We start from the raw sequence: 12,432 nt of genomic DNA, 5'->3' as shown, positions 1-12,432 counted from the left end.
TTTCAGCGGAAAAAAATGACATTCTAGGTGGGATATGGGTTCGTTTAGTCAGTCTGATGTTATGGGATCTGGGACCCCCACCCTGAGTCTGCCAAGGTCCCTGGTGGCCCTGGCCTGCCCGAGGTTTGCACCCGTGCAGGGCCAGGGAGACTCTGCTGGCAGGCAGCGCAGGTGAGCTACACTTGGCCAGTGTTTAGCAATGTCGACCTTACACTAAGTGGAGTGTGGTCAAGAGCCCTTCAGCTGTCTCCATTTCAGACATGGATGTAGCCTGAGCCACTGCTTCGGTCTGCCACTCAGTATTAACTGGCATGACACAGAGTACTTGAAAGTCCCAAGATACTGCTGACTGATGAGCAGGTACAGAATGGGGCAGTTGAAATTTGCATCAGAAAGCCAAGTATATGATAAGCTGTGGTGACTAAAACTCACCTACCGCCACTGCTAATGATCTAAGTTTGTAGGGACTGTGGAAGTTGGAAACCCCTGATGCAGAAACCTTGGGGAAGAACCTTTAGGATCCCCTGGGTATCCTTAGGTTGCCCTCCAGACAGTGGAAAGGAAATTCAACTTAACCAGATGAGGCTCCCCTCAGACGTGGAACCTGAAGATCCCTCTCAGGAATCTTATTCACTCCAGGGTGAGAAGCTGATCTGGAACCACAGCTACTAGAGGGAGAAAGCCCAAGAGTCCTGAAGATGGATAAAAAGCCTTTTCAGAGGCACCGAACCAGTCAGAATAGCAAATACACCAGGTGGACTTGAACTTGGGAAGGCTATGAAGGGCACTCTGAAGAAAGTGCTGTGGATTACAAGAGTCTGTAAACACCTTATTTAAATAGGAGGATGAAGAGAAGGTGCATCCTTCAGAAAGTACCCTTCTCTCTGTTCCCTGCTTACCCTAGCTAGTACACACAGCGGTATTGGTTTTAGGCTCACCAGCATGACACACAGGGGGTCCATTAAAGGGACACTTAGAGAGAAAACGAAGGAAGGAGAGAAAAGACAACAGCAGATCTCTGCCACAGTTCACCACAGACTGGAGCGTGGAGATTAAGAAGCTGTTGTAAAGCATCTGTAACCAGGGCTAGCTAAAGTACGGAAAGCTACACCTGAGTCACGCTTTTGGAAGTTTGACCTGAATCAGGATCATCGCTGTAATAATGTCCCCCTCCCTCTTCTATGTGTTGAGGCTTTCCTGAGTGGGAAAGAAAAGGGTGGAAACACTATTAAAAGATGGGAATTGCTCAGAAGCCTGGAGGCCTCCATTGGATGTGGGCGGCACGAGAAGATGACTGTCATTGGTGGCTTGGCAATAACAGGGTTGAGGCTCCCGTGGTGATTCCGCGGTGCAGAGGACAGTGTGCTCCCCCGGGCTCCCAAGGACTGTCACACTGGGCAAAGGGCATGGAGGTTCAGCCCACTCTATGCAGACAATGGCACCCTCCCCACTTCCTGCTGTGACGGCATCTTCCCTCTGTCCCTCCCTCTCCCAGGCGCCTCCACTCCAACCACCTGTACTGCGACTGTCACCTGGCCTGGCTCTCGGATTGGCTGCGACAGCGGCGGACCATTGGCCAGTTCACTCTCTGCATGGCTCCTGTGCACCTGAGGGGCTTCAACGTGGCGGACGTGCAGAAGAAGGAGTACGTGTGCCCAGGTGAGGTGACCCCACCACTCCCCTCCCCTCCTGTCCTGTGACTCGCCCACCTGTGAGCTCTCCTTAACATCACCTTGGCCTTGAACACACACCCCAGAGCTCGGCGTGGAGCCTCGCAGGTTGCCCCGGCATTCGCCAGTCACTTAAAGAACTCTAAGGTGCCTCCACGTGTTCCAGAAAAGAAGCTCTTGCCATCTGGTAAAGGAAAATGCTCAAGGAACTCATGAATCACTTCCTGTTAAGCCTCAGGGTCCACTAGGTACTTTAGCATTGGCCAAACCCGTTCCTATCGCCCATTTGCTCCTAGAAATTGAGAGTCAGGCTAATAGAGGCTATGAGGTCAGCCTGCTTGGCTGGAAATCTTAGCTCTGTCCCTTAATGGTGTGTGACTTTGGTAAGTTACTGCATGTCTGCAAAATAGAAAAAATCGTAGTCCATAACTCCAGGGATGGGTGGGAGGATTAAGTGAAATAATGCATATAAAGCACTTAGCATAATACACAGCACTTGGTAAGAGCTAATGAGTGGAGCTTAATTATTATAGTTTAGTGGGCCCACAAAATGCTGAGCAAACACGAGAGTTTGATCTGTGGGTAATCGAACTGTAATAGAAGCACAGGTGCCCATGTAGTACTGAAAACAGAGCTGTGCTTGCACATGACTGAAGGCAGCTCATCTCTCCAGGATGGGAGGTGGCTGAGTGACCTGAGAAAAGTTTCCCAGAGGATGTCGCCTTTGCCTTGGGTCCTAAATGTTGTTTGCTTGTTTGTTTTTACTTTTCATTGACATTGCCCAATCCCATCCATTCTTCCCTTTTCTGGTGGCAAGGAAGTAAGCTAATCTCTTGATTTCCTCAAAAAAAAAAAAAAAAAAAAAAAAAAGAGTATTCAGTTGAGGAGTTCCCCAAAGATGCATTCCTGAGATCCAGGAGCTCAGTCCTGGAATTGGGAACCAGTGGCTTCTAAAGGCTGCTCTGCTGCTTTCTCCTGTCATGTTACAACTTTATCAAGTCATTTAATACCCAAAAACATTTTAACATGTTTCAGAGCAGTACCTCAACAATTTGCTATAGACGCCACATAGAAATCACTTTCCATCAAACGCATAATAAAACCGTTTATCACACAGACACCCAACTCAAATATAGTGACTGTAATTACAGTAATTATTAGGAAAAGGGTACAATATCGGCATAAGTGCCAGTGAAAGAAATAATTATAGAGTGCAGGAGTCATCCAAAAGCTATTGAGAAAAACTAATTAGGGAGGAGGTTAAAACACATTATTATGGGTGGGTACAAAGTTTAAAGCTGCGCACCAACACGAATGCCAACACGAAGGTGCTTCGTCACGAAAGCACCTTCCCATCAAGGGAGCGCCGAGACATTGCTTACCCAGCAGCAGTCAGGACTCAAAACCCAGGGCCGGGAGGCTGATCCTCCTGGGTCCTGGAAATGTTACTGCCCCAGGTCTCCCTCCTCTGAAAAAACTGGATCTCTCAGGTGGGTTAATAGTTACATAGGTGACTAGGACCTTTATCATATCCCCTGTTTATAGCAATCAAAGCCCATTGCTAGTGATGGGCTGTAACTTCTTCATACGAGGCCAGGTGTCTTTTAAGGACACGAGAATTTAATCCACAGACTGCAGACATGAATATGCTGTTAATCTCCACCCTCTCACTAGTAGTATGAATTTAGGGGAGTGACGTATTAGGGCCCCTATGCGTGGGGGAATTTTTTAGATGCTTTTCCCAGGCATCAAAATAGGATGCTGTGCAGGGCAACGTTCTGAAAAGTAAGTCAGGTACAATGGCGGGGAGAACTGGTGAATTGAACATCTGTAACGAATGAACAACCGACCTCATGAGTGGGGTTCAGGAGGAGCACCCTCTCCCAAAAGTACTACGTCTTTCATGATTTGTTCAAGGTAGGTGGTGAGGCTGTGATGAAAGGATGCCAGGGGAAGCAGCGTGGAGCAAGACAGCCTGTGCACGCACAGGAGGTCAAAGAAATGGGCTATTTTCATGTACCGACCAACCCCCCTACCATGAGATGCAGCCCACTTCTGAGGGTGCAGGCCCTGCCCCACGGCAGAGCCCAGCGAGGCATCCGAATGAGGCGGTTTGGGACAGGCCTGATGGCCCTTGTTTAAAGCTGCAAAACCACCAGGGTCCCTCCTCATGCAAGCTATTCCTCCCATAACCCGCAGGAGGAGGACTTCAGTCAAGAAAGGAGGAGCATGGACATCTCTTTAAAAATAGAAGTCGTCTGCTCAGGAGAAAGAAAGGCATGGGGCAGCAATTAAACCATCCCTATGCGTATTCATCACCACTGGCCCCTGTTGAGGCAGCCTTAGAAAAACCTCCCTGCGCCCCTACACGGTATCGAAAAATTCACCCAACGCATGACTCCAGAGACAGGAAAGAGCTTTATCTCTCTCAGCCTGTGAGGGCCCTGCCTGCCCAAGTCCCTGATATCTGCCTTTGAATTAAATCTGGCTGTCTGGAGCCCAGCCTCTTCTCCCCAGAAGTCCGGCCTACTGGTTCCTTATCACCGCAGCTAACCCAGAAATTTGCTAGTGGCTCACTCTGGCAAAATTCATCCCCTCTGTCAACGGTCCCCTTCAATCGGAGGCATTTATTTTCCTCTCCCGGGGAGACAGCTGGGCATTTTTCACAAGGGTGGGAGACTCTTATTTATTATTAACAGTTTTCTATGATATGCAACAGGACTGCTTGGTTTCCTTTAGCTCTTGCTGAAAGGATTTCTCTGTTAATTTTCCTTGTTTTAAGAGGAAGTTAGGGCCCTAGGACTAGAAGGGTCCCTCAGTGGACTTTATGAGTTCATACAGCAGATTGGAGAAAAGGTTCTGCTTTGGCCATGATTAGGCTCACGTGAGTTGCAAGTTGAATATTTTTTTCCATCCTTAGCTAAAGGGCTTATTTTGGAGTTTAAACTCTAGGATTTGTCTTCCGTGTGTCAATTTTCTGATCCCTTAATCTGAGAAAGTTTCTACCAGTTACAATTTGTAACTCAAGGGTAGTAGCTAAATATTTGACCTCTTGAGTCAGTTATCTCTTTCCTCTGAATATCTTTGAACCCATTGGTTTGTCCACCCATTTCACATGTATCTGTCCTTTGCCTTTGAATGTGAGATATATTTTCATGAAGATTAATCTTGTCTTCTAGTAATAAGGGGCCATGTCTTACATTTTTTTCCGGTGCCCCAATACCTAGAATAGTGCTGGATCCTAAGAGCCTCTCAACAAACTCTTCCTCAGTTATTATTAAAAATGAAATAGGTGTATCTCCTTGGAAACAAGAAACTTTCCCCTTCTACTTCTTTTTTTTTTTTTTAATTTGAGACTAGTTACTAGGTATAAAGTTAATTAAGGTGAGCCATGACTAGCCACCCATTTCCTTAGGAGGTTTTAATTAAAACACCATAATTGGACATTGAAGGAATGAGATTATTAGGTTTATTTAGCCATTCTCCAAATTATCATGCCTCTGGTATTTAAATCACGTTCATTTATATTCTCATCATAATTGCTCAAGTCCCATTGTCGTTGCAGTCTGTTGTTGGCTTTTGAAAGACCAGAGGCCAATAGGGATGCTTAATTTGAATACTGGAATTAATTTATTTCCACGCGCTCACGAGGCCAGTTGATTTTCCAACTCTCCACACTCTACTGGGTGAAGTCCTCTTTAAAGACAGAAAGAAACAACGGCTCTAATGCAAGAGTGTCCAGCCATCTCCAGGGTAGCTGACACAATACATGTCTCACCCCTGAGCCTCCTTTCCTGCTTCCTGAGATTCCAAGGCTTTGATGGTTTTCCACTTCATGGCAATAGAGAGGCATGGTGGGTGTCTTTTTGGCAGAGGAGATGGTAGAAGAGTCCTTCTATTATGGGAATAATAATAAGGGATCTACGACAGGGGTTTTATGAGGATCAAGTGAGGTGATATATACAAAGCACGCAATGCAGTGCATAGGAAACATCCTATAAACGTTAGCTACTGTTATGAGAATGATGGTCATTATTAGATTGGCCACGACTGTGTCCACGGGCAGGTACACTCCTCTCTCAGGGCTTCTGTTTCCCCCACCATCTCCATGGCCCTCTCTGGGTCTGGAGCTCGGTGACCTCTGCCCCACTTATCTGGGCAGACAAGTTAGAGCCTTTGGCTTTCAGGGTGATGATCATTCCCATTTGCCAATGAGCAGAAGAACAAAGATGGGGTCAGAGCTGGGCAGTCATCATATCCCCGGTCACCTCTCCATCTTTCTTCTTTCTCAGACCCGGAGGGAGAATTGTGCAGTCAGCAGAGGGAGGATAATTGGTACAATGTCCATGCTGGTGACCACAGGCACTTGCCCTGTGAGAGGTCTAGCTGGGAACACATTCCTGCCCTCTCGCGCGTTGACGGCCCCCTGGGCTGGGAAGCAGCTCCCTTGATGACCAGTAAGAGCGGGAAGGGCCAGCACCTCCGTTCCCCCCAAGCTCTGCTCTGCCCTCCCTCCAGACATCAGGCCACAGTCCAGGGAGTCTTAGGAGACATCTGAAGGGAGGCTGGGCATCTCAGCTACCTCCTTATTAGGCACAGAGGTGGCTTTGGCTCCAGATTGAAATTCCAGAGCTGCAGTGATTAAGGAAAGGTGAGATGGGCCCCCAGAAGAGAGACAGGTACTCGGCCCACATCCCCATCTCCCTACTCTGATCAGGACATCCTTCCACCCCAGGGCAGTAGCATTTTAGCACTGGGAATGGAAGAGTTCTGAGAGCAGAGAACCTGGGCACTTGTTTTATTTTATTTTATTTTATTTGCGGTACGTGGGCCTCTCACTGTTGTGGCCTCTCCCGTTGCGGAGCACAGGCTCTGGACGCGCAGGCTCAGCGGCCATGGCTCACGGGCCCAGCCGCTCCATGGCATGTGGGATCTTCCCGGACCGGGGCACGAACCCGCGTCCCCTGCATCGGCAGACGGACTCTCAACCACTGCACCACCAGGGAAGCCCCTGGGCACTTATTTTAAAATGAAGAAAGGAAGAACAAGCCCACATGCACTCCTAAGTTTATAAGAGAACGTCTTAGAAAGTACATGACAGGGGGTCTGCTTGCCGGTTCATCAATGCGCTCTGATTTAAGGCCCTTGCTGTGCCAGGGAGAAGAGGCAGTGGTACCAGCCGGCAGGCTCCCTCGAGGACCATGAGGATACCTAGCCCCCCTGAGAACGCATTATACAACAGGGACACACACGTGCATGCAGGTAGGCACACACCTAGAGAGACCCTTTCCATCAAGGAGGCACAGAGACTCCTTCTACCCCAGTATAAAAACTCTGCTCGCGTTCCTCTCTTCTTCCTAGCTTGTAGTCATAGAATTTTCTGGGTAGAAAGGTAGGTGTTTCCTCGCTTTGTCCCCCTTGGAAATCTACTGTCTCCTGCGTCACTCTCTTTAGCCTCAATGTGTGTGGACAGGAAAGGCTGGGAGGGATGGATTTGCTGACAGAGGTCGACAGAGGACCTAGGACACCTGACCTGTGCAGGTGAGCTAGGCTCAGAGGGGGCCTCAGGGGACTGCACAGATGGCCTTTGCTGTGATAGAAAGACCTGAGCTTCAGTCATGAGAGTCCTGTCTACCCATTTCCACTCCGTTTCCCCACTCTGAGGCTGATGCTATGGACCAGTGCCCAGGGCACTCAGAACTCAGGGCACCTCCCCTCACGGTCCTTCCAGAAGAATCGTTCACCTCCGTAGCTTGGTGGCATTCAGTCCCCATGTCTCTAAGGCTTCTGGGGCAATTTCATTCATGTATTCATCCTCTCACTCACCCAAGGTGTGTTTATTGAGTGTTTTGTGCCAGGCCCTCTTTTAGGCACTGAGAATATAATAGTGAATAAGACAGAAAAGGTCACTGACCTTGTAGGACTTATATGCTAGTCTCTGTCCAGAGACAGAAAGCAAAGGGGAAGGACTCCCACCACACAGGACTCAGAGACCCAGAGGGAAATAGGCTTGGTTCCTCCAGCATTGATTAAGGGGGAATGTTGCCAGGGAAAACAAACTCATCTTTCAACCCCGGCTTAAACCTGAAGTGTTTTGTTTCAACCAGAGGGTAGCATCCTTGCCATGTGTGAATACCTAGCTGGGGAGCTGCCAGCCCGGGATGCTGACAGAGACTATAATTACTGTTGTTTCTCTCTGCGTAATAAAAGGTGTCGTTAGTGACCTGGTTAAGGAAGCTCTTCAAATCCTATTTGGCCTTGACAACATCCTTTGCAATGTAGCACACCCTTTCTTCCAAATCAGAGCCACCCTGTGAAAGACACAGCTCGTTCCCAGAGGGACTCAAGGCTGCAGCCTGGGTCTGGTTGAAACAGAATTCATTTCAGCACAGAAGTCAGAAGGGGTACCTTTGAAGAAACTCCATTTCAGAACTTTCTGTTGCCCATGTGAGCCCTAAAACATAATGCCTTTCTTCCGCTCTTTTCTGACACACCCCATTAAGTAATATTTTGACAGAACAAAAGAGGGATGGCCTTCTGATACCCTGTGCCCCAGTGGATGGAAAGACAAGTGCTCAGGCTCAGGGCTCCATGGAGCCCCTGATGCTTCCCATCCAGTAAGGTGCGGGATGTGGCGTGTCTCCCTGGCTGGTCAGGCACCGGCGCCCCTTGATATTCAGGGCCAGGCATGGCAGTTTTCTTTGGGGAGCACCATCTACACTTCAAAAGCCCTGACGCCTGCAGTCCTGGCGCTCCCAGCCTCCTTGGGAGGATGCAGGTGAGGGGACGCGAGCCCTGCCCACTGTAGATCCTCTTTGCCACCTGCAAAGAGATGCAGCAGAGGAGGGAAAGCTTTTAGGTGCCTTCTGATCCTTCTGCTTCCATTTTTCTGAAGAACAGCAGTCGATCTCTAGACCCAGAAAGGACTTCAGAAGTCACGCAGTCCAAACTTCACCAAGATGGCAGCAGTAAAACTCGGGGGCAGGGGTACTGTGACTTGCCTGAGGTCTTGTAGACAATTCGTGGCAGAGCCAGACCCATTATTAATAATAACAACAACAGGACTTCCCTGGTGGTCCAGTGGTTAAGGCTCCATGCTTCCACCACAGGGGGCGAGGGTTCGATCCCTGGTCTGGGAAGTTCCGTGTTCCGCATGGTGCAGCCAAAAAATAATGATAATAATAATAACAACAAAAACAATAACAAATAACACGACTAAGCGCTAACTCTTTGCCAATGCCCCTTCTAAATATTGATATTTTACATGCATTAATTTCCTTTGCCTTAGCAATAAAGCCATGCTATGAAGTAAGTATTGTCGTTTTCCCCATTTTACAGGTAGGGAAAACTGAGGCACGGGGACATAAGGATGATAGGATAGAACCAGGGTTCAAATTGAGCCGGTGGGACTCCAGAGCCCACACTCTTGGCCACAACAGTCTCATTCCTGATCTGAGGTTCTTACAGGCTGGCTCTCTGGGGTTGTCATTTTCTCAGAAATGTAAAAACTTGCCCAGTTTGGAACAAAGCCAGCATCACCTCTCTCTCAGAGAATGTTCCACTTGGAAATTTTAATGTAAGTTGTCATCTCTCTGGCATTTTCCATGGTCTCTGTTAGATCCACTAGTGTGACATTGGAGAGTTTGAAGTCCTTGTACCCTAGACAAGAATATTTGCTCGAATGTTCCACTTAAGAGGATGTTTTTAAATTGTGTGTGTGTGTGTGTGTGAAAGTGAGGCCAAGGGAAGTAAGAATCTTTGGTCACTGGGTTGCACTTTCTGGCAAAGTAAATGTTCCAGATTAAGCCATAGGCATCGATTTGAGTCTTGCAGAAGGACCACCCCCAAGTATAGGGACTGCTGAACGTGGAGAGGGGAGCCTCTGCTTTAAGGCTCACTCACTGTCCAAACGAGGACTTGCCCCAGGCCCGATCAGTCCTCTGATTCTACCACTGTAGCTAGACTCGCTCTGGCTTCCCAGCCTCAGCCTCTCCAGGGGCCAAACCAAAATCATCTTTGCCTACAGATATTTTCCATGCTTCACATTTAATCTCTCTCCAAGAGTCCCCAGCCAGACGGTCCATGTCTGAGCAGTGAGGATGTTTGCAGAGTTAGCCTGAGTTTGGTCTCAGCCCATGGCCCTTTGCTCAGGGAGGTGGATCTGGAAAGACATTGAAATCATCCCTGCTAGCTGGATCCCCAGGAATGGGATAAGGTCCTGAGAAGGCCATTGGGTTGAGTTTACCTTTTGGACCACAGTGTCCACAGTTGAAAGACTAACCACAGGTTTGCGATTCTTACCTTACTTTGAAGAAACAGTCATAGCTGTTATACAGTGTCTTTAAGATGTTTGAATTTACTTCTGTTAGCAATTTGGTGTGACCACCAGAGAAAGGGATTAAGATTCTTATGACTCTTTGAATCTTGAGTTAGTTTGCTAATATGTTTATCTTCATTCAGCTTTCTAAATAAGCTCCTTCCTTGCCATTTTCTTGGGTTTTTTACCACTTTGTGATAAATTCATATGGGTTCTCACCTCAAACAAAACTAAGACTCCGGGCTTCCCTGGTGGCACAGTGGTTGAGAGTCCGCCTGCCGATGCAGGGGACACGGGTTCGTGCCCCGGTCCGGGAAGATCCCACATCCCGCGGAGCAGCTGGGCCCGTGAGCCATGGCCGCTGAGCCTGCACGTCTGGAGCCTGGGCTCCGCAACGGGAGAGGCCACAGCAGTGAGAGGCCCGCGTACCGCAAAAAAACAAAAACAAACAAACAAACAAAAACTAAGATTCCAAAATATGTAGTAACTTATTCACTTTTTTTCTAATGAGATAAGTTTTATCTGCATGTTCTTTGGACATAAAAGCTGTTTGAAAAGGCCTTGGATGTCGCTGTTGATGGCTCTGTTGACACTTGGGCAACATCAGTGCCCCAAGTGAGGAAATTCTGTCACCTTTTCTCTTCCCACTTGGTTTTGATAGTGATTTCCAGCCACTTGAGAAAGAAATGAAGGTGTGTCTACATGTGGTATCCAAGCCCCAGATAAAAGCCCAAAACCCTGGAATGTCATTCAGACATTGGACTCCCTGAAAAAGTAGTCCCAGTGTATGCTCTTTGCATACCAGTGGCATATCTTCATGTGTGATTGATTCTGAGAGCAACTCTGTCTCTGAAAGACTAAGGATGAGGGGATGACAGAGCAAGTGGAACAATCTAGAAATGGTCAGGTCACGGGTAGACTCTCTCCTCTTGGCTGAATGTTTAGCCAGCGGCAGCTGTGTCTCCCAGCTGAGGGCCGATGTTAGCTGGTGATGATTTTTCAGGTAGCTGATCAGGTAACGCTGCCTCCTTGGGAAGCTGGTTAAGGGACACAAAAGCCCAGGCGGTTGCTGACACTGACATGAATTGACCACTGTGTTCTGATCCCACAGGGCCGCACTCAGAGCCTCCATCCTGCAATGCCAACTCCATCTCCTGCCCTTCAGCCTGCACTTGCAGTAATAACATCGTGGACTGTCGAGGGAAGGGCTTGATGGAGATCCCCGCCAACTTGCCAGAGGGCATCGTTGAAATGTAAGTGCCTGTCTGCCGCCCTCTGTCCCTGGCGAGTTCGCCTCTTGGTCTCAGCCAGTCCCCCACAGGCTGGTGGCATGCTGGGCTGTTAGAGCTGACTGTTGAAAGCACTCAGCAATCTCTTTGCTCTCTTTCCAGGCTTTCCCAGGTATGATGGCTCAGGGGTCAAGAGCATAGATTCTAGAGCACAGTCAGCAAATGACAGCCCATGGGCCAAGTATGTCCACCACCTATCTTTGTAAATAAAGTTTTACTGGAACACAGCCACACCCATTCATTTATGTATTGCCTATGGCTGTTCTTGTAGGGCATTACTGAATAGTTGTGACAAAGGAACTTACAGCCCACCAAGCCTAATATATCTTCTGTCTGGCCCTTTGCAGTAAAGGTTGGCCAGTCCCTGCCCTAGAGTCACCCCGGGATTATATCCTGGCTCTACCATGTACTAGCTGTTTGTGATTATGGGCAAAACAATTGCTCTCCCTCGTCTCTAGTATTCTCGTTTATAGTAATGTGATAATTATAGTATTACTGAACGGGTCATTGTGAAAACTAAATGAAATACCACATGTAAAGCACTTAATATAGCCCTTGACAGAAGGGCAAGCCTTCTATAAAATGGTGGTGGAGGAGGAAAGTATAGAAATAATGAACTGATTTCACAGCTACTATTACTGAGCAAGAGACTGAGCTCTTAATCATTTCAAATCAGATTTTTGTCGTCTAGATTAGAGCTTTAGGTAATGAGACAAGATTGTGTGTGTCTATGTGTGTGCACAGGTATCCAAAACTCCAGTAAAATTTGTTTGTCCCCGTAGCTTAATCTTGTCCACTCTTCTCTCATATGTTAGAAAATGGCCGGTGTCTCATTCTGGATTGAGTAGAGGGTCAGTGAACATTGACCTGAAGGTCACTCTTTACATGACAATAACTGTTTTCATTTCTACCTTCATCTTTAAATGGCTTTATTAAACACATGATTAGATGGAACCCCCCCAACTAGAAACATCATTAGATAAAATCCCTCCAAATAAAAGATATTGTATACATTTCCCTCACCTCTCTGCTGCATCATCTCCTCTCCCTACTCTCCCTCCCCCTCCCCCTCCTCTCCTTCCTCCTCCTCCCTTTTCCCCTCCCCCCTTCCTCTTTCTCCTCTTATGCATGCCCTTCTGTTCCCAATGCATTCCAA

At 47.9% G+C, this 12,432-nt stretch overlaps 1 protein-coding gene across 1 annotated transcript in view; it reads left to right on the top strand.

Moving 5' to 3' along the window:
- Positions 1–12,432, top strand: part of SLIT3 (slit guidance ligand 3) — a 611,722-nt gene that overhangs the window by 465,028 nt on the left and 134,262 nt on the right. Inside the window, exons 8-9 of the mRNA XM_022595144.2 lie at positions 1,496–1,659; positions 11,099–11,240. Coding sequence (XP_022450852.2) covers positions 1,496–1,659; positions 11,099–11,240 — 306 coding nt within the window. The remainder of the gene's footprint in view (positions 1–1,495; positions 1,660–11,098; positions 11,241–12,432) is intronic.

The sequence above is a fragment of the Delphinapterus leucas genome, chromosome 3 (genome assembly GCF_059928025.1).
Source record: "Delphinapterus leucas isolate spDelLeu-1000000601 "Yukka" chromosome 3, BTC_Dleu_Yukka2, whole genome shotgun sequence".
NCBI classification, from domain to species: Eukaryota; Metazoa; Chordata; class Mammalia; order Artiodactyla; family Monodontidae; genus Delphinapterus; species Delphinapterus leucas.
Note: the sequence above shows the minus strand (reverse complement) of the source record. Positions and strands in the feature narration are given on the sequence as shown.